This window comes from Protopterus annectens, chromosome 10.part0 (genome assembly GCF_019279795.1).
Source record: "Protopterus annectens isolate FY-2018-M chromosome 10.part0, PAN1.0, whole genome shotgun sequence".
In the NCBI taxonomy this organism is placed as follows: domain Eukaryota; kingdom Metazoa; phylum Chordata; order Ceratodontiformes; family Protopteridae; genus Protopterus; species Protopterus annectens.
In genome coordinates this window covers 33,484,279-33,507,585 of record NC_056744.1, presented here as the reverse complement: position 1 = coordinate 33,507,585, position 23,307 = coordinate 33,484,279, and the positions used below count along the sequence as shown (strand labels likewise).

Below are 23,307 nucleotides of genomic sequence, written 5' to 3'. Positions count from 1 at the left end.
ATGTCTAACCCAGATCTGATGGGCATGCTACACTTAAAGAAATCCCAATCTCTCCAGGTCACATGCTCCAGGGACCTAAACCTTGTCACTACAATAAACAGAACATGCTGGAGGGGTCACTTTACACCCTTTTCCCAGGAAGTATGGTCTCTAACGTACAGTGTAGAGGGATAGATTCCTGTCCCAGAGACTTCCCATGCTCTGGAAAAGACTACCCATTCATATCAAGCAAAGCTCCACATTAACCCTCTTTAAGAGAAATCTTGACAATTGGATGGGAAACAGGAAATTCACCCCGGGGATCACTTTTGTGGCTCTGCTTGACAGGGGGACAGGAAAATAATTTCCTTGGATGGTGAAAGCCAGGGAACCTTTTTTGGCTAGGCTTATATAGGCCCTAGGGCCGATAGCCTAGTACTTACCTATGAACTTATGATTTATACAGATGCTTGTGTAAAAAAATGTATCAACAGTGGGTTCTGCTGGACAGAAAAGAAATATACATCTATGTCTGACTGTATTGTTGCAACTGATGAAATATATATATATATATATATATATATATATATATATATATATATATATATTAACAGAGGATACTGGAAGGGAAGGGGTTAAGATCTGCACAGCTAATCTTAAGAAAAATAACCTAAAATTAAATGTCTTGGTCACAGGTCTGAATGCAGCCAGAAATGCAATGTCTGTGAAAAGGCTGAGATCCTGGCTCTATTGTCCTTAGTGGTGAACTAATTTCTACCCTGGGGTACCAGAGAATGGCTTGTTAGTTTCTACAGGAAGGGTGAAAGTGTTGGAATTGTTTTACAGTTTCCAGTTGCTGTAATAAACCTTAGGTAAAGTTCTAGGGGAGTATTGTGACACATCAGTGCCAGATCCTGGCTCAGTTTCTAGTGAGTGTAGGAACCACAGAGTTGGGTGACCAGTTGCGATGTCATTCTGTAGTCAGCACTGAGACTGTATTTGAATACTAGTGAGAGATATGAGGAGTGCACTCTGGTTTTGGACCTAAAAAGGCACTCATCCACTTTCATCTTGCCTTGCTTTATTAAATAATTAGAGAACAGCAATCCTTCAGTCAGTTAAAAATATAGTGAAATTAGATAATGTTGCTTTTTTCTGTATCTGTCTGAGTCTTTCTGTCTGTGTTGTTTTTCTATATTTTCTGTGATTGAAACTCTGCTGTTTATTGTAAATAGATATTCACTATTTTCATGTTTTTTTAATTATGTATTATTAAACATATCTAAATCATTCATTGTTGCTGATATTTTAGAACATATTTAACATTTGAGAGTACTTGCATTTATTTAGTGGCACTGTGGCTCCAAGTTCCTGAAAGTTTTACTGCTTGGTTAAACACTACCATTTGTATAAGTATTAATTTTAATAAGTGTAATTGGGTACCCTGGTAAGAGCCTTAAAGTAGCTGACTTTGAGTGTTCTGATGGCAGCAAATCTAACTTACAGTCTGGGTGGAGGTGCAGAGTTTTAAACTGTGCCAACCTTTCCCAGGTGTGTGTGTGTGTGTGTGTGTGTGTGTGTGTGTGTGTGTGTGTGTGTGTGTGTGTGTGAAAAACAAATCTCAAAGAGAGTGTGTGTGACAGCTACTTTGAACAGGAACATTGAGAGCACTGATTTCACAGAGAAGGTGGTGGAGGATGTGAAGATTTATGAAGGCTGCCAGCCCAGGTAGATAGAATTTTGTAGATAATTATGTCATTTGTAAATATTAATATAAGCCACAGGCTTGTTTGCTTAAATGGAAGAAAATTGTGTTAAATGCTGAACATCAAAAATGTAACAGCAGTACACTCAGCTAGAAGAAAGCTGATAAGTCAGGCATTGTATGACTGATCTCAAACTTGGAGCCATGGTGTCTAAACCAGCAGATTCTTTCTATTGTTTTGAGACCAGAGTTAATTGCTAGATTTTATATATATAATATCTTTAATTACTGTGGTTTTCTGACCAAGTGCAAGATCAAAGCTATATTAAACTCTGAGTTTCTGTTAGCCTGGGAAACCAGAGAAGTGTCAAGGATGATGAAATGTGAAGCAGTACTTTGTTATCAATTTAAGGACAGAAAGAAGGGATCATTTTGGATTTTATCGAAAGCTGACAACTCACCAGTACTCTGCTTTTGCTCTACATGTAAGTTTATTTAGAACTGTGATTGCTTTTAGGAAAAGATAGAAAATAGTAACTTTAGTTTAGCTGTTTTCTATATTTATGTCAGAACTATTCTACAGTATTATTTTAGGCACTTTCCTGTGAGGTCTGAACTCTTGATAGTAAGAAGTATTGTCTTGTGATTTTATTATTTATTATTAAATATTTTTAATCCTTTCAATTGTGGCTGTTTTGTGTAGAGGAAATTTAAGCTCTAGAGTACATTGCATGTATATAGTGATACTGTATAAAGCCACTCCAGTAATCTTGCTGCTCAGTCACACTTACTATTTAGATAATAATATTGCACAGTAATAATTGGACACCCTTTGGTAAGGGCCTTTTTAGTAGCTGATATCAGTGGTTGGTGAAAGCTGGTACTATCTTATAGATTGGAAGGAAGGGGCATAGCTGGAAAACCTGTGCCAGCCTTCCCCAGGAGTGTCTGCTTGTATATAACTCATATCTTAAAGTATGTGTGTGCATCAGATACTTGGGCAGGGACATGAAGCACTGATTGGACAGAGTGGGTTCTGGAGGTTTTAGCTTTACCACTAGGCTGAGATATGGATCCTATAGCTGTGCCAGTGGGAAGTCTTATTGGGGATCTGGAGAGAAAGGGAGAAACCAGCCCCAGACTGACTGTGATCTCTGTGTGTTCTTAAGGGAAATTGTACTTTACTGTGTGTGTACTTGTTATCCTTCCCAATGTGGACACCCCTCACTGGTGGTAGTGGTGAGGACTGAGGCTCCTTGATTACTGGGTCAGTACACGGGCACCACATATTTGTGGGATTTCCACACCACATATTAAATGGTTGGCAATTGGTTTGTAGTGGTGTGGATAGTGAATTCCTGTAGCTTGTGTACAGTGATCGCTGAAGGTGTTTTTGTACTCAATCTGCCACACAGTGAATATTCAGAGTTCAGATCACAATTGCTTTATTTCTTTTGTTAGCTTAGTTAGTCAGGGAGAGCAGGCAAGCATGTCACCAGAGGAGTATGGCAAGCTGTCAAGGAGCCAGTTGGCTTAGATGTGCCAGGCTAAGGGACTGGTGCATGGAAACCTGACTAAGGCAGACATGATTGCAGCTTTGGTCACAGCTGCATCAGAAAACAGCAATCATGAGGGGAGTCAGACTGGCTGTGGAGATGTACAACACTCAAGAATGGACAGCTCAACCTTTCTGCAGAGGACATAAAAATCCATCTGGACCTAAAGAGACTTGAGTTGGAGGCCAAGAGTTTGGAAACAGAAGCAGAAGAGAGACTGAGACGTCTGCAGGCTAAGGAGAATAAGAAACTATGTCTGGAAGCTGAGGAGAAAGAAAGGCAGAGGCAGCACGAAGAGGAGATGCTGACTCTTTACCAGAGTCATGGAGGTAATGGGAAGGGAGTAACTAGACCTCAGAAGCACAAAAGGTCAGTAAATTTCTTCCACAGTTTATAGAGGGGAATCATTTTGATAGTTTCATTCATATGTTTGAGAGGGTATGTAAACGGTATGATGTTGACCAAAGGCTCTGGCTACAGTTCCTGACCCTCTTACTCCATGGTAAAGCTGTAACTATGTTGTCTAAAATTTCTGATCATGAATTTTTTGATTATACTGCTGCTAGAATTTTTTAAGCTAACACCTGAACTTATAGGAAAAAGTTTCATGAGCACAGATGCAAGGCAGATGAAAGTGTGTGTGAATATGTTGCTGAACTGAGCACTTATTTTCACAGGTGGGTGAGTGTATGTCAGGTCACCACTTCTGGAGGGCTGGCAGACATTTTGGTGAGGGAACAAGCCCTTATGATTTTGCCTGAGGACATGAGGATCTGGTTAGCTGATAGACAATGTGTTACTTCAGATGACTTGTTGAAGAAGGGAGACCTATACCTAGCAAGCAGGGCATCCCTGCACAGGAAAGGGACCCCCAGTACTGCTCATGGGTCTAAAGGAAGCCATGGTAGACAGCCCAGACTGCCCCAACAGAATCTGCCAGTAGCAGGGGAAGCCACTAGTCCAGGAAGACATCCAGGATCTAGGGTTAAATGTTTTGAATGCAACCAGTGGAACCATGTGGCATATAGATGTCCACGGGGGCAAGGTGGGGAACAAAAGGTGAGAGAGCCAGTAAGTGGGAAAGACAAAATGCCAACATTAGGTTGCCTTGAGACAACAAGGGTACCAAACTACCAGAAGAGGTTACATTCTATCATAGTGAATGGCAAAGAGGCCATTGCTAAGAGAGACACAACCTCTGACATAACCCTTGTGAAGCCTGCAATGGTTACAGAGGAGCACTTCTTGCCTGGGTAGTCTACTCCAGTCAGAGCTTTAGGAGGGCCCCCATTCCAAATACCTTTGGCTAGGGTTCACTTTGACTGGGATGGTGGAAAAGGAAGCCAGCAAGTAGGTGTGTTTGAGGATATCCCTGCAGATGCCCTGATAGGGAATGATTTTGATAAAGCAGTACCATTTGTTTGTGCAGTTACATGCAGTCAGGCTTGGAGACAAGCATGTGGGTCTGGTAGCCTGGGGGAGACCCAGACAGACCGCATACTTGCAGCCAGGACTGGTGAGGTGGTTACTTCAGGGAGGGAGCTACTCTGTAGCAGTGAGACTGAAGGTAAGCCACAGCTGCTTGTGGGTGCTGATGTTCCCTTGGACAGAGTGACTGCAAAGGTAAAGGTGAGTAGTAGTACCCAGGCTGACAGACACCACTGTCAGAGGATGCCAAACGTCCTAGGGAAGGGGAGCTGGGAAGGGTTACAAAGAGAGAGTTGAGACCTGCTCAGCTCTCAGTCCCTACATTGCAAGGCCTGAGGCAGGTAGCTAGTGAGTTACCTGATTCTCAAGGGAAGGGGGAATCTGTATAATGGGACAAAGGGTTACTGTATAGAAAGTGTACCCCTGGGAGAGGGCTAGAAGATGAGAGGATACAGCAGTTGGCAGTGCCTAGAGCTTACTGTCTGGTGCGCCTATCCATAGCCCTTGATATTCCCTTTGCAAGTCATATGGGCATAAAACGTACAAAGAGACATATTGTGCAAAACTTTTATTGGACTGGAATTTTCAGAGATGTAACAGGGTACTGCAGGACCTGTGAGCAGTGCCAAAAGGTAGGCAAGGCAGGAGATAAGGCGAGAGCTCCTTTGATGCATTTGCCTGTGACTGAGGAGTCATTTCAGAGGGTAGGTATGGATATTGTGGGGCCTCTGAGTACCCCACGTTCCACACGGAAAAAGTATACCCTCGTGGTAGTAGATTATGCTACAAGATACCCTGAGGCAGTGGCTTTGTCCTCCATTGAGGCAGAAAAGGTGGCAAATGCTTTGTTAGAGACTTTCAGCAGGGTAGGTTTCTCAAAAGAAATACTGATATAGGGCATGACTTTATTCAGAGCAGACAGAATTCAGTCAGTATGTGGCAAGTCCAGAGGAGGGGAGTGTGTACATATGTTAATAGCAACTGGTGCAGCAGCTGTGTAGTGACCACCTCCTTCTGCTCAGAAAACATTGAAATTCTGTCACAAAAATGCAGGCCCTTCTACCTTCCAAGAGAATTCAATGGAATATGCATCACAGCCGTCTACATCCCACCCAATGCAAACATCAGTGACACTCTGTCCACCTTATATCAGTCCATAAGTGACCTGCAAAACAAAAATCCAGACCATGCAGTAGTAATTGCAGGAGACTTCAATCAGGCTAACCTAAAGACTGTATTACCCCACTGCCACCAGCGTATAAACTTTGCCACAAGGGGGTAAATATACTGGATAAGATCTACACTAACAAGAAAGGTGCACATAAAGCAAAACCTTATCCACATCTAATGAGCTCTGACCACTTAGCCATCATGATGGTTCCAGCTTATAAATCCATACTGAAAACCAGTACACTGGCAAGAAAACAAATAAGGATCTGGCCTGAGGGAACAATCTCAGCTCTACAAGACTGCTTCGACTGTACAGATTGGTCAGTGTTTAGAGAGGCTGCTGTGACAAGCAATCATATTGACTTGGACATATTCACTGAGTCAGTCACAGCTTACATTTCTAAGTGTGCGGAGGATATAACAAACACCAAACTCATCACCATACGGGCAAATCAAAAACCTTGGCTAACTACTGAGGTGTACGAGCTCTTGAAATTAAGTAATGCAGCTTTGAAATCACAAGATATAGAAGATTTAAGTGTGGCCAAAGACAAACTGAACCAAACTGAAAAAAGGTATCAAAGAGGTGAAACGCTCCTATGGCAGAAAATTCCAAAGCCACTTCAGTGACCAAAAGGATACCAGGCAACTTTGGAAAGGAATTCAAACCATCACCGACTACAAGCCTAAATCAGCTTCATGTGATGATTTTCTGAACCAACTGAACAAATTCTTCAGTAGGTTTGATGCTGACAACAAAATAGCATGCAGAATTCCTGAAGACAAGGATGCAGTGGTGCTGAGCTTCAATACAATCAATGTCACCAGAACCCTAAAACTTGTCAACCCGAGGAAAGCAGCTGGCCCTGACAACATCATGGGCAGGGTACTAAGGGAATGTGTGACAGAACTGGCTCCAGTACTCAGTGACATCTTCAACACCACTCCATCTAGTCAGTGTTCCGAAATGCTTCAAGGAGATGACTATCATTCCTCTACCCAAGAAACCACAGCCAACAACTCTGAACTACTACCGACCAGTTGCTTTAACCTCAATAGTAATGAAGTGCCTGAAAAGGCTGGTCAGAGATCATATAGCCTCAATCTTACCTGTGACACTGGACACACTGCAATTCACATACAGGACAAACCGCAGTACAGGGGATGTCATCTCACTAGCTCTCCATGAAACACTGACACACTTAGAAGGCAAAACCTGCTATGGAAGACTGTTATTCATCAATTTCAGTTCTGCCTTCAACACTGTCATCCCTCAGAATCTGATATCGAAGCTACTTCAACTGAGCATAGACTCTCATTTATGCAACTGGATTCTGAGCTTCCTTACTGAAAGGTCTCAAAAGGACTGTGTGGGAGATAACAGCTCTGGAAGTATCATCCTGAACATGAGTACCACAGGGGTGCGTCTTAAACCCTCTCCTTTTCACTCTGCTCACACATGACTGCATGACCAGACATGAGATGAACAGAATCATCAAATTCGCAGATGACACCACTGTTATAGTTCTGATCAAAGATGGAGAGGAGGAGGCCTACAGGGATGAGACTGATCAACTACTGGTCTGGTGTGACAGCAGCAATCTAGCACTGAATGTCAGTAAGACAAAGGAGTTGATTGTTGATTTCAGAAGATCTCAAGTACCACACAAACCTCTACTGATGAAAGGGATGACAGTGGAAAGGGTCAAGAGTACAAAGTTCTTGGATGTTCATATCACTGAGAACTTATCCTGGTCAGTCCATGCATCCAGCACAGTCAAAAAAGCTCAGCAACTCTTGCATTTTCTAAGGAAACTTAGGAAGGCAAAATTACCAAGCTCCATACTTCAGACCTTTTATAGGGGCACCATTGAAAGTGTCCTGACCAACAGCACTGCAGTCTGGTATGGGAGCTGTAACAATCAGGATCAGAAGGCTCTCAAGAGAGTTGAAAGGGTGGCAGAAAGAATCATTGGCACCTACCTTATGCCTCTGGAAGATCTACACAAATGCCAGTGCATTGACAGGGACAAAAAGATTTCCAGCGATCCAACGCATCCTGCCAGTGGTCTGTACATTTGCCTGTCCTCAGACAGGAGATACAGAAGCCTGCACTGTAAGGCCACCAGACTAAAAAAAACAGTTTCTTTCCACTCTCAATTAGACTGTTGAACTCTTGGGAAAAACAAATCATGATGTCTGTTACATAACTAGCCTATCAAGGGGGCTTATTTTATGGATGTGCAATACTAAGGTAGCTCACCTTCACACTGAAGGACTGTAAAGTGCAATATACAAACTGTGCAATAATTCAGTCTAATCATAGATATGCTATTGTTTCAAATTTACCTTCATATTTTTCCTTGTCTTCCTTGTCAACTGTTCTGGGATGGGTGTGGGTCACTGCTGTCCTACATTACTTACTAATTGGTACTTATTAAATTTCTACTGAGATATTTTATTAATTTTTCTCTGTCTATATGTGCAACTGTTTCCTGCATTGAGAACGAAGCATTGTAATTTCTTTCAGCTACACTGCTGTGTAGTTCTGAATGACAATAAAGTTTTCTTTGACTTTGACTGACAGAAGTGCCAATTTTATGTCAGACCTGCTAGCTTGTCTGTGGAAGTACTGTGGGGTGAAGCACCTGAAGACCACCCCCTACCATCTCCAGACTAATGGCCTTGTTGAGAGGTTAAACTCTACAATCAAGTCCATGCCATGGGCATTTGCAGACCAGTTTAAGAGTGAGTGGAACAAATATTTGCCCCATCTGTTGTTTGCTTACAGAGAGGTTCCACAGGAATCTACAGGTTTTTCACCCTTTGAGTTGCTGTATGGGCATAGGGTGAGGGGACCTTTAGATTTGTGATAAGTGGGAGGGTGAGTGTGAATTTCACAAGGAGTCTGTTGTGACATATGTCCTAAACCTCAGGACAAGGCTCAGGGAAGTCATGGGCAGAAGCCCAACAACAGAAAAAGGTATGGTATGGCAGAAATGTTAGGCAGGTATCGCCTAATCAGAGGCGATCTCTGCCTAACACACAAAGCTATGTCAAACCCAGAGCTTTTGGACATGCTTCACTTAAAGAAATCCCAATCCCTCCAAGCTACACATTCTAGGGACCTAAACCTTGTCACCACAATAAACAGAACATGCTGGAGGGATAGATTCCTGTCCCAGAGACTTCCCATACTCTTGAACAAACTACCTATCTATGTCAAACAGAGCTCCTCATTAGCACTCTTCAAGAAAAATCTTGATGACTGGATGGGAGATATGAAATTCACCCCGGGGATCACTTCTGTGGTTCTGCTTGACAGGGGCACAGGAAAATAATTTTCTTGGGTGGCGAAAGCCAGGGTAACTTTTTGGCTAGGCTTGTATTTTACTATATTTACCAATAGCCTAGTACCTACCTATGAACCTATGAATGCTTGAGCTAGAGAGTATAAACACAAAGGCGAAGCAGCAGAGACAGCCACAGGGAACAAACAAAACTCAGTTTTATTAGCGCTTTCGGAAAGAATATTATCTCTCCTTCTTCAGACAAAGTGCCTTCATTAAAACCAGATATAAATAAACTTTTCAAATGCTTAATTGGCAAATAATCCCACTCGCATTTAAAGCAACAGCAAACCTCTATTAAAAAGCCCTCAAAAGTAAGTAATATGTAACAACACTGTGTACATAAAAGTGCCATTAACATGTACATAAAACCCACATTAAAAACCATATTTAACTTTAACTCACTTATTTTTGTTATTTACGCTAAAAGTTAAATTTATAAAGCACAATACCAAAAAATAAAAAAATTAATAAAAAAATAATAACAATAATCCACACATACCAATCAATATTGAAAACAGACATTATAAAAGTTATCTTCTCAAAGCAAGATGCTTGAGAACACAAACAATAGAAACATACTCAAGTTTTTAATGTGGGTCTGAAGAAGGAGAGATAATATTCTTTCTGAAGCGCTAATAAAACTGAGTTTTGTTTGTTCCCTGTGGCTGTCTCTGCTGCTTCACCTTTGTGTTTTCGCTAGTTTGTATTGCCTTTGAGTGAAGTGAGCTAGAGAGTATGCTGTAGGGCAGCAGGTAATGGTTCTCATTCCTGTCAGACACAACAAGCTGCAAGCTGCTTGGGAGGGACCCTACAAGGGGGTAAGAAAGGAAGTGATGTTAACTACATGGTAAAACTGCTTGGCAGGAGGCAGGAGCACAAATGGTACCATGTTAACATAATGAAACCTTACCATGATAGGAAGGCACTTGTGATGAGTATTTGCAGTGGACTGCAGGAGGAGTTTGAGGGAGATCTGGTGACTGATCTCCTCAGTGAGGCTCAGACTGACACCTCAGTAGAAGGGGTAGCAATGTCCAAGCAGGTATCTCCTCCCGAGTTTCAAGAAATCCAAGCAGTATTACAGGAGTTTGGGGACATGTTCACTGGGAAACCAGGGTGCACCCACCTGGTGCAGCACCAGGTAGATACTGGACCCCAAAGGCCTATTAGGCAGGCCCCTTATAGGGTGCCTGAGAGAATTAAACAGACTCTGAGGGAGGAGATACAGGAAATGTTGTAACTAGGGGTAATTCAAGAGTCCAACAGTCCGTGGGCCTCCCCACTGGTGCTGGTGCCAAAGAAGGATGGCAGCGCCAGGTTTTGTGTGGACTACAGGAAATGAAATAGTCAGGCAGAGTCAGTTGCTTACTCCATGCCTAGGGCAAATGAGGCCCTAGAGCAGATGGGTAGGGCTAAGTATCTTACAACCATTGATCTTACCAAGGATTACTGGCAGGTGCCCTTGACTCCCAGTGGTATAGAGAAGTCAGCCTTTGTGATTTCTTTTGGTTTGTATGAGTTCACAAGGATGACCTTTGGGACGAAAAGTGCCCCAGCAACTTTCCATAGGCTGGCAGATCATATCCTAGCAGGAGCAGGATGGTTTGACCTTGCTTACCTAGATGATATTGCCATCTACAGACATTCTTGACAAGATCACCTTCAACATGTCAGGCAGATGCTGGACAGACTACAGAGGGGAGGGTTGACCATTAAGCCCAGCAAATGTCACGTGGGTATGGCAGAGGTCTCCTACCTGGGACATAGAGTGGGGAGTGGTAAGATCAGGCCAGAACCTGCCAAAGTGGAAGCCATTCGGGCATGACCTGAACCTGTTACCAAAAAGCAGGTGAAGGCATTCTTAGGGACAGCAGGGTACTACAGAAAGTTTGTCCCCAGTTATAGTACCATAGCTGTTCACCTCACAGACATGACAAGGAAGAACAGACCAGATAAGGTAGTGTGGACCCCAGCATGTAAGGAGGCATTCCAGAAGCTTAATGAAGTTTTGGGAGAACCCCCTGTGCTAGCCAGTCCAGATTACAGCAAAGAATTTGTTGTGCAGGTGGATGCTTTGAACCATGGGGTTGGGGCTGTACTTAGCCAGATTTCTTCAGAGGGAGAAGAGCATCTAGTGGTTTATCTCAGTCATAGGCTCCAAACCAGGGAGGAATGCTATGCAGCTGTATAAAAGGAATGCTAGCCATAGTGTGGGCACTGCAGAAACTACAGCCTTATCTGTATGGAAGAAAATTTACTGTAGTGACAGATCACAATCCCCTAATATGGTTAAACAGAGCTAGCCAGCAAAATGCCAAGTTGCTAAGATGGAGCCTAGGGCTGCAGCATATATGTCAGTGCGGCACCACAGTGGGAGTAGCAATGCCAACACAGATGGGGCTCTCAAGACAGGGAATGGGGTAAGGTATACTCAGATAGACCTAACCCTCTCAAGCAACATTTCTCAAGGGACAATTGAAAAACTAGCTTGAGTTCACCGGGGGAGGGGTGTAAAGATATGTGAAGGCTGCCAGCATAGCTAGATAGAAGTTTGTTGATAATTCTGTCATTTGTAAACATTAATATAAGCCACAGGCTTGTTCTCTTAAATGGAAGAAAATTGTGTTAAATGCTGAATGTCAAAAATGTAACAACAGTGCACTTTGCTAGAAGAAAGCTGATAAGTCAAGCATTGTATGACTGTTTGATTTCAAACTCGGAGCTGTGGTGTCCAAACCAGCAGATTCTTTCTATTGTTTTGAGACCATAGTTAATTGCTATACTTTACATATATAATGTATTTAATTACTGTGGTTTCCTGACCAGGTGCAAGATCAAAGCTATGTTAAACTCTGAGTTTCTGTTAGCCTGGGAAACCAGAGAAGTGTCAAGAATGATGTAATGTGAAGCAGTACTGTGATATCAATTTAAGGACAGAAAGAAGGGAACATTTTGGATTTTGTCTAAAGCTGACAACAATACACCAGTACTCTGCTTTTGCTCTATGTGTAATTTATTTAGAACTGTGATTGCTCTTAGGAAACGATAGAAAATAGTAAGTTTAGTCTAGCTGTTTTATATAGTTATGTCAGAACTATTATACAGTATTATTTTAAGCATTTTCCTGTGATGTCTGAACTCTTGACAACCACTGTGTAGTAAGTATTTTCTTGTGTTTTTATTATTTATTAGTAAATATTTTTAAACCTTTCAACTGTGGGTGTTTTGTGTAGAGAAAATTTAAGCTCTAGAGTACATTGCATGTATATAATGGTACTGTACAAAGCCACTCCAATAGTCTTACTGCTCAGTCACACTTGCTATTTGGATAATATCACACAGTAATAATTAGACACCCTTTGGTAAGGGCCTTTTTAGTAGCTGATATTATTGGTTGGTAGCAGCTGGTACTAACTGGCAGGAAGGGGTATAGCTGGTGAACTTGTGCCAGCCTGTGTGTTTGTATATAACACATATCTTAAAGTGTATGTGTGCATCATCTACTTGGGCAGGGACATGAAGCACTGGTTGGACAGAGAGGGTGCTGGAGGTTTTAGCTTGACACTAGACTGAGATCTGGACCTTATAGCTGTGCCAGTGGGGAGTCTTATTGGGGATCTGAAGAGAAAGGGAGAAACCAGCCCCAAACTGACTGTGATCTCTGTGTGCTCTTAAGGGAAATTGTACTTTACTGTGTGTGTACTTGTTATCCTTCCCAACGTAAACACCCCTCACTGGTGTTAGTGGTGAGGATTGAGGGTCTTGATTACTGGGTCAGTACACGGGCACCACAAAGGACTTGGATTGGAACACCTGGCTATGGACTCAGCTCTACAGTGGTCAATGGGGACTTTTATGTGGGGCCTGGAGAGGAAGCCCAGACCCAGGACTTGAGTGTGCATGCTCTGTGTGCTCTTAAGGGAAATTGTACCTGGTGCAGAGGGTTACATCTGAAAATACTGTAGGTGTCTATTTTTCTCACAGTGAATGTTCTCCATCAGTGTCAGTGGTGAAGATTGAGGCTCCTTGATCATTAGCACAGAGGAGGGATGTCACATGCCCCATGAAACAGTGGGAGAAGAAGAGAACAGCAAGGCAGGGATAAAGAAAATGTTCATCATCATAATGCAAAAATCCTACTACCAAAATAAAACAAAATGCAATATCTATATAAACCTCATCAAAAGATAGAGTCAACAATTAGCTATTCAACTGCATAATATAAATTTAAACCATCAAAAACTATAAATATTCTTTTAGATTTGGTGAAAAAGAGGTCTTCCATATTTATAATCTGTTTCTGTCAATATATCCTACATATACCTTGCATTTAACCTAGTAGTCATCATCAAAGTTTATAGGGTTTATCATTTAGTTTTTTTTTAAATAAGGTTGATTTATTGAATTTGTAATTGTTTGCAACTTAATTAGGAAGACAGCAGTGACATTTTGTTTTTGTACACAACATACATAAGATGTATTTACATACAACATGTTTAAGATGTGCCTGCATTAGGACAGCCCTTTACCATACAAATAACTCTAAATTACTCTGAAACAATTCTTATACTGTCAGACAAATTAAAAAGTCTACAGTGGAATAAAATGTTGCTTTTAAATGTCTAATTTGTGTATTCATTTCTCCATCCTTTGTAACACAACAAATCTTTGGTCAACTTGCTGATTCCTCTTTCCAAAGATAGAAGGGCCACCTGTATAACAGTTACTCTCAAGAAAGTGTTATTCAAGCAGAGTGACAGTCTATTTCTTTTGAATAATACTTTTTTTTGGTATTAATAGTCAAAGATAAAGCACAAAAAAATGAATAATTTGATTTTTTTTTCAGGAATACCTGTGCTTTCTCTTTGAAACACCTTTTATTTCTTTCAGAATACTTCTCATTTAGATCTAGTCATGGATTTCCATTCCACTCTTTCAGTGGTGAACTTAACTACTTTTGTTTTCTTTGGTGAATTTAATTTGCAAGTCTTTGGTCATTAGCGCATGGCAAAAAGTTCTCTCTGTTAGGCATTTGTCATATTAATAGTAGAATATGGCTCAGCTGCAATAATAATAAGATTCAACGTTTTAAAATGTTTAGAATTACTACTGTCATGAAACATAGCTCCTAGTAGTTTACTGTCATTTTCAGAACTATCTGGTTTTTCCTTAGGCCATACCGGAATGTCATATGCTTAGGTCTGGTATGGGGGTATTAAGTACTTTCCACTCTGCATATTCTTTTCACTCCAACAAGGTGTCACCAAAAGGTGAAGAAATCTTACAAGGCTTTCTAAAAGGTCTTTCCCAAAGAACATCTGTTTCTTACTATCATCATTTCCACAGCATCATTTAAATGAGATGCACTCCTAAAAGCTTGTGATCTGATTTGTATCTCTTTATATGGTCTGAAAATTCCCTACTGTTAATGTCATCTCTGCAAAACTATTATCAATAATTTGCTTCATATTTTTTTTATTGGCATCTGCTACTACTTTAGTCCCACTCTACTAACACTGCCAAGTCCGGGTAGGTTTGTCTTTTCTGTTTTACCCATGACTCTGTATTTTAACAGATTTACTAACATCTGTTTTGTAAGTTGCCTTAAACTCTTGTGACTTTCAATAACTTTTTGTTATTTTTCTAGTGCATGTCTCATACAAGTTTCCCATTTGACTTCAATATTGACTCATGCTCTTCTTGTTCATCTATTTTACAAAAACTTCAAAAACTCTGACCGTCTAGTTTGTTACTTATCTGCATAAGCCCAGGTCACTAAGGAGAAGCCATCCAGTACTGGCAGCTGTTTCTTTTCTATGACTTTTGTAGTATTTGTTTATGTGTCCTCTGAGATTACGGTTAAACTACACATCATAGTAAGCACTAGCACAGCTTCCCAAATTACTGAGCTCCTTGTTTTAAATGTTTTTCAGAATTTATCTCACTCCTGAATAGTCATTGCATCTGACAAAACCCTCTCAAAAGTTACAGCTGATATAAACTGCACATCAGTCATTGTACCGTCTGTTAATTTATTTTTTTGTACCTCAAATAATGGTCACAACACTCCGGCAGTTAGTGTTGATATCTCACCACAGTGCAATACGTGTAAAATAAATAAAATAAATGGTGAAATCATACATAGACAGATAAAAAATATCACATGCACACACACACACACACACACACACACACACACACACACACACACACACACACACACACACACACACTAAACATGGGCAAAATGAATTATTTCCGAAATCCAGCATGCAAAGAATACCTCACTACATACATTTCCATGCTTATTACTTGTCCTTGGCTGGACTCACCAACAATGAACTGAGTAATAAAGTTTAGCACTTCACTTAATAAACAGCTATGAAGTCTGCATTGTTTCAAGGGTATCTGGATCACCGACAACATATTTGATTGCTACTTTTGTCTTCCACTTTTTTCAGATGAGGGATTATTCTTGTTCAGTCTTGAAGAAGTAGAAGTGTACCCCCCCACCATCAACAGGTTATGTTCTAATACAACTCTGTAGTAGTAATAGAACATCACAATGTCCACAGGTGAACCTCTTGCATTATTCAAATGATTTTCCTGCATTAATACTACACTTGAAAATAATTATTTATTATACAGCTTCATTTTAAAAACAGGTGGATGTACAAAATCGCATGACACCTATCAAAAAGAGTATGGGTAGTTCCCTGATGTCCTAGTCAAATGTCCCCTAGTAGTATAGATGCCACCTCTGGTCTCCCCTGAAAAGAGACCACCAGCCTAGTGGGACTAACCCAGTCAACAAAGAATGGATGGATGAAAAAATAAATCAAAAATTATATTTAACAAATAAATGTACTCTTTAACACAGGGCCAGCTATCCTCCATGTTTATCCATCTCACAACTTCTAATTACACTTCTTTGTTAAAACATTTGTCAGCTGTACATCCAAGTATGTAGAGGTTTAGTGCATGAAATAGCCGTGGGTATGGTGTGATACTGCCAGACAGAACTGTCTAACATTGTTCCCTTATATGAAGTCCTTGTTCTGAAAGTGTCATTACTAACAACCTCATCATTCTAATGGACTTTATCAGGAAGCTAATTTAAGCTTTCTATACCCAGAAAATGCTTCTTCTCATGACTTCCATAATAAAGGATGACCACTGGAAATCTGAAGACCATAGGGTGGGTAAGCATGGCCATATATACATTTTAGATTACATAATTTAGGAGTGTTTTGGACAGATATTGCATTATCAATGCAGCAAATCTAGGACCACCACTTAATGTACTATCATCATCTTCAGAGAAACAATGTCCTAATCCACTTCACATAAAGGTCTCACAATAGGGATGTTGGGGCCACTACTCACATCAGTGATGAAAGCTCTCACTGGGGCATGGAAGAAAAGTAATCCTCCAAATCCAACACAGTAGTTGCAAACAGTAAACAAAATTATGTACAATTAACTATCAGCTGCTCAAGTAAGAGAACTACTGATACAACATCTAAATGGAACTGCACCAGATTCCATACCCTGATGAACTGAGGAACTCATACAATGAGCATGTCATGTTTATTATTTCACAAAGTTAATCTTCAAGAAACCTTCTTTGAATGACCTCATTAATCATTCCTAAACCAGTACCCCATCTTCTCCTCCTTTTCCTATTATCTGTTTAGAGAGATATTGTGTAGACGGTGAGGTATGATTACCATACATTAGTTGTGAACTACTTGTTTCTTATTAAGTACTTTACTGTAAAACACAAATAGGTGCTGTATGCTATGTGGGTACTGCTAGGTCATTCTGATAAATGAAATCAAAGCACACCTTAAAACAAACTACATATTAATCCATCAGAAATTCAGTTTTGGTATCAATATGTATACTGAGCAATTGAACTACATATAAAATGAGAAGCTTTCTTGGAATACGCTTTTCTGGAAGAATGACCTTCACAAGAAGAATGAAATATAAAATAACAAATGCAGGTCTGGGTATTTTATGGATAGGAGTATAAAATGAATCTTTTTGGTTACATGTATACAAGGAGGGGACACATCCATCACAGTATGTAAGTACATCTTCGATGCATTAAATGTTTAATTAATTTTCATACCATACCTGTAATTTCACTTTTACACCATCCACGGACACCACCTTATTCTGCAAGAGACACAGAGTGAAAAAATAATTAAAATTTGCCCAAGTATACAATTTTCACCCATCAAACTGTCACAGTAAGAGAAAATATCACTAATGGTGAAGAGTTTTGCAAGCAACTATCATGCGAAGCCAATAAGCTGTGTAATACTTGAGGCCAGTTAATACTCTTTGTTTTTAGTTCTAGAATATGCATTCATTACGCTTTCAAAATAAAATGAAAATAGGTCATAGCCTCTGAACTATTCCTGACGTGTTATAAATGCATTGAGCTAAATAACTGAAAAATAAAGGTCTCAGTTTTATACCTTCTGAAGTTACACCATATACATAAGTAACTCCGTCTAAATTAAGAAACTGATTTAATTGTACAAAGTAGAAATGTGTTTATAACAAATGCTGCATTTTTATCTAAGGTAAGAGCTGACATGGAAGAGCAAATTTATATAAGCTAATAATAGAATTGTTTTGCATGCAATCAAGTGTACACCATGAATTTAAAATTACTAATAAATTAGTTAAGATTTGACCTGATTATAGCTGCAGCATTTATAAGAATAATTAAAAACTTGAGCTAAAACAGGACACCAATTATTGCCATGAGCATCACAGTCAGGTCTCAAGCAAGGCAAAATATGTTTTTGTATTAGTACATTGCCATGATTCTACATTTTCAGTTATTTAAAATGAATTATTAAGAACCACTGCTAGTACAGCCTAGATGGAAAACAGAGAATTTAAAAGTATTAGGCAATTTGAATTATTTTTCAGGTGACAGCAAACACATGAAATGTAGTTTCAGAAAGCAGCAGTGATATAGGAGTGAGTGCAATGTACTCAATGTTAATTTTTTATGTGAAAAAGTTACACTGAATACTTTTTCATCCAACAATGACAAAATTCATATATGTTAGCTGCTATAAAAGATTTTGTATATCTCATCTGCCCTGTGTTTATATGCCCTGACCTTGTGACCTTGCGTGTCACAGCTCTCTTCAGACACCTGTGAGGTCTTGATTCTTATACATGTCTTGGCTCAGCAAATGGGACTGGAAGAATGTTTGACATGCTCAATCACCCTTTCAGTGGATAATGACTTTCCTACACTTCACCTAAACTTTAAAACAGTGTCACAGAATGGTTATTATTTGAAAGTCCCCTGGATTCACTATTCCTCTGTGCAGGACTAGCCTAGTCCTGCATGGAGGCGGTCGTTTAGGAGCAGGACGGCAGTGCGCCATGCATAGGAATGAGGCGCACTGCCTGAGCTCCTAATCTGACATGGAGTGTGTAAGAGTGCAGGGGGCGTGTCTGAAAGCAGAGCTCTCAGAATATACATGCCCCCGCAATAAAGAACAGCAGAAAGGGGAAGAAATGAGTGAGACTGATCACAGGTGTCTGCATATCCCCACCAACATTTCTCCTCGTGTACAACAGAAAGTAAATAAAAATAAAATGAACAAACCTTATTATTTTTTTTTTTAATCAGATTAAAGCTAACTGTAGGTGCACAGGTGTGCCCATCGCTTAGCTATGGTTAATGCAGCTTAAATGTCTGAAGAGGATAACAAGGAAGATATATGCAAATAAAGCAGCATAGCAATACTGTAGTGGGCAGAGCATTCGCCTTACGAGCAGGCATTCCCGGTTTGAGTCCTACTGCAACACATCCCATTTTCCATTGCAAAGTACATTATGATTAACATTTATGTTGCATAACCCACTAAATAACATATTTTTATGAACTGGAGTACTGCAGTACATGCACATGTGAGGTGTCAGTGTCATAATGAATAAAGCACTAGTAAGCAGGTTCATGCACCAATAAGCAGTAGTAAGCATATTTAAGCACTAGTAAGTGAGTTTAACCCCGTTTGCACAGCAGTAAGCAATGCCTACACTTGTTATAGCAATTCTAGAGTGAACTCTCTGTATGCAGATGTAACGGCAGGTTAGCAGTGCTTACCATCGTGCAGACCCACTTACAAATGCTCAAAAGTGCCTTAATCACTCTGTATCCAATGGCCCTTGTTCTGCCCATCAACAAAATAAACAGCCATGCAGGTCTCGAACCCAGGACCCTATACACCATAGTCACAGTAGTTAACCACCAAGCCATCACAGAAGTACAGAAGAATGAGGTATCAGCAAACAAGTCTTCACCATAGTAAAACCAAATTGAACCTGTGAAAGGAATCAGTATACAGACATATGTTCCATAACCCACTACATAACATAAATATGTGAACTGGAGTACAGCAGTAAGGCCAGAAGTCAAGTGTAATAGTAATAGAGTGTTGAAGTCCCCAATAAAACACAATGACCCCATACAGTGTACATACACATGAATCATGGATACCAGGCATACATATAAGGTGTAATGAATAATAACTCAATGCCAAAAAGGAATTATGATGCAAAGTCTAATGTAAGCAATGCTAAGCATTGCACAGGCCAGCTTAGGAGGTGTAAGCAATGTGTAGGCCAGCTAACTCAATGTGCCCAGTGTTATACCCCTTTAAACAATGCCAGCACTAGGTAAGCAGGTTTGCCCATAGCCTAGCCATTTCAAAACTGGCCAATCATGGAAAAGTGTGGGAAATCGGCCCTACTTAAACCCAAGAGGCAGGAATACATCTCATAACTGGTTGTAGCTTTCCCTTGCAGGCACAATGGCAGTAAGGGGAGAAGGTGTGCGCTTTCAGGTGCAGCGCTGGTGCATCCAGGAGTCCAAGGTCATGGCAGGACTCCTTGTCAAACACCATGATCAAAGACTGCTGCAGAGCCAGTACCAGGGCTCCCAATATAAGGAGGAGGCCTGCGACCATCTCGCCTGTGACCTCACCAGTGCCACTGGCATACCCCAAACTGGTGAGCAGGTCAGGCATCACTATGCCGTCCTGAAGCGGCGTAAGGGGGACCTCTTGGAGGAGTGGCTCCAAGAGGCTAGAGTGGCAGGCGATGTTCCAGTTGTGTGCAGTAATTGCCAGCTCAGGTATATCATGGATAGGTATGGCTAAATATTCTTCATGTCCCCCACAGCTGCAATTGAGTGGGCCGCAAACCAGGAGGCCCACACCAGTTGCCTAGTGAGGTTGCGACACAGGGCAGGGCAGTAATACTCATGCATTTACTGTCATAGGAAATAAAACTAAAAGTAGTAGTAAATTAATAGCCTGTATAAAACCTGCATAGTTCAAAGCAAGTACTGCATAAACTAGAGAATATGGCAAGAAGAGTCTCATATCATTTGTATGCCAATAAAAGTGTAATAGCCTGACAGTAAAAGTCTAACTGCTGAACTGCATGTGTATACTCTGGTATCACATGGTAATGTATATTAGCAATCATGTAATAGTACTGTTGTATTAAGCACTGTTACCCACACTGTGCACCATAAATTGAATGTGTAGGAATGCCTGTATATGACAGGTGTAATCCCCAGAGGCCATTTAGTACAACTGAGAGACACATAGACAGAAAATAGGGAAAATGCAGATAACAAAATCTGAATAGCACATGCAACTGAGATGTGAACTGTTGTTTTTTAGCGCACACAGCCATGGTTCAAATCCTGCCAGTGGTAGTACTCTGCATACAGAATCATACCCCACAACTGTACAGATATGGCCAGAATGTCCAGTAAAGTGGCCCATATCTGTTGCCTATCAATCTGTCCCCCTGGGAAATCAGTGGCATGATCCCAGATATATAGGCAGCAAACAGGAAAAACAACTGACTGATACACATCTATGAGAACAAAGCTGGCACACTGGCAACTTCCCAATACCTTATGAGACTAAGAAGCCACGTATGTCCCATTTACACCCCAACATGTCAAGCTGTGGTCAGAGTGTGTACAGTAACAGAGTGAGATGTATGTGCATAATAGTAATGTGGAATCTAGTACTGTGTGTGGGGACATTCAGACAGTGCTAATAAACATTTCTCCCACAGGTCTGTCAGATACCAACACTGTGGCCATAAATACAAGAACGATACCCAGTACTGGTACTGTTTTCATTGGCACTGTATGGCAGTATGACTGTTGCAGCTGCTCTGAATAATGAGGTATTACACATCACTGTCACCCACACTGTCCTACAACATATAACTGTCTAGGAAATAAGTATAAGAGTGTTGTAATACAACGTCAGAATGTAAAAGCACAGGGGATTAATAAGACAGAAGGCAGATAGGAGATATACAGCAATATCTATAAAGCAGACACAAGTGTGATGGACAGTGTTTAAGTTGTAGCAGATACAGCCATGGTCTGAATCTTGGGAGTGGATGTAGGCTCCATACAGAATCATACACCACAACTGTACAGATGAGACAAGAATGTCCAGTATATGGGCCCATATCTGCTGCCTGTCACCCTGGTAAGTCTGTGGGATGATCCCAGATGTTTAGCCAGCAAACAGGGAATACACGTGATTGTCAAACACCTATGAGAACAAACCTGTCACTGAAGCAACCGCCAAAACTGTTAGGAGAGTAATATTTCAAGTATCTCCTATCTACACTCCCATGTTGTCAAGCTGTGACCAGAGTGTATACAGTAACAGAGTGAGATGTATGTGCATAATACTAATGTGTAATCTGGAAGTTTGTAAGGCAACAGTCAGGTAGTGCTAACAAACATTGCTCCCACAGGTACGTTGGATACAAACACTGTGCTGAGAAATACAGACCATTATAACCTGTACTGGTACTGTTCACTCTGGTATTGTAGGGAATTGTGAGTGTTGCAGTTTCTCTGAATAATAAAGTATCACTAATCACTGTCACCCACACTGTGCTACATAATATAACTGTGTAGGAAAGCATGTATATGTGTGTGTCAGATCACTAAAGGTGGAAGAGGGCAATATTCCAGATATGTCCTGGCACACCAGCATGTGGTCAACACATGGCCAGAGTCTGTGCAGAAAGAGTTGGATAGCTATGTGCACAACATCAACCAGGAATCTGGGAGTATGTGTAGAAACGGTTAGTGTTAACAAACATTCCCCCCACAGGTATACCAGGTAAGAGGTGTATACTGCAGGTAAAACCAGTTCATGTGTAACGATGATGACAACCATATTACTGTCCAAACTAAGGCTATAGGGTAGTGTAGTAAGACTTGTAAGGTACAGATAACACCACTGACTAGGAAAGTAATGTGGACTACAGGAATATACTAGTTGTTAATTGACATCTTTCTCTCCCTCCCACCATATCTCCAACAATAATCAACATACCCACCCCAACTGGTATGTAATGACACCTATGTTCTGATACTGTCCAACTGTTTGATAAATATTTTAATTGTTCCCATGCATGTGCTATATTGAATTATTCCAACATTGGTGGCATGGTGCCATCAATGTACCTGCATGCTGTTCTTATTACCATTGTGGTCTTATATATGCATGTGTTCTGTTTGCTATGCAACTGTTCCGTATCTGGTGTCTGGGTTAATGGGAATATCGATGCATATTGTTATACCTACCCTGGAATGTGTTGACTATTACTAACGCACATATGATGATGAAATCTAAACACTATAGCACGCTTGGGAAGGCCGGTCCCAGCGGACCCACCTGTCCCACCTCAGCTGACAATGGCACCAGGCACCAGCATGTCTGGGGCCCAACCCGGGACCTCCCTGTCCTTTGGTCCTGTACCACCTTCAGGTGGAACTGCCTCAGAGGGATGGGGCTCACCCCCCTGGGAGTGGGCACGGACAGGCACCTGTCACCAGGTTGGGGTCTTGGTGTGTAGAGAGATCAACCAGCAGTTTGGTGATCTTCTACGCCAGCTCAAGGGCTGTGTGTTGCAATTAGAGAGTCAGTCTGGCTCTGCAACTCAGCCCCCAGTACAGCCACCTGCGGGGCTGTGAAGGTGCAATGGTGACTGCCCATGGGTGGGGACCTTAGTCCCACTG

At 41.0% G+C, this 23,307-nt stretch overlaps 1 protein-coding gene across 3 annotated transcripts in view; it reads right to left on the bottom strand.

The window, feature by feature from the left end:
- The window catches only part of RAB37 (RAB37, member RAS oncogene family), a 2,500,291-nt gene that overhangs the window by 532,107 nt on the left and 1,944,877 nt on the right, over positions 1–23,307 (bottom strand). For all 3 annotated transcript variants that reach the window (XM_044084985.1, XM_044084984.1, XM_044084986.1), the window contains one exon: positions 17,334–17,375. In XM_044084985.1, coding sequence (XP_043940920.1) covers positions 17,334–17,375 — 42 coding nt within the window. The remainder of the gene's footprint in view (positions 1–17,333; positions 17,376–23,307) is intronic.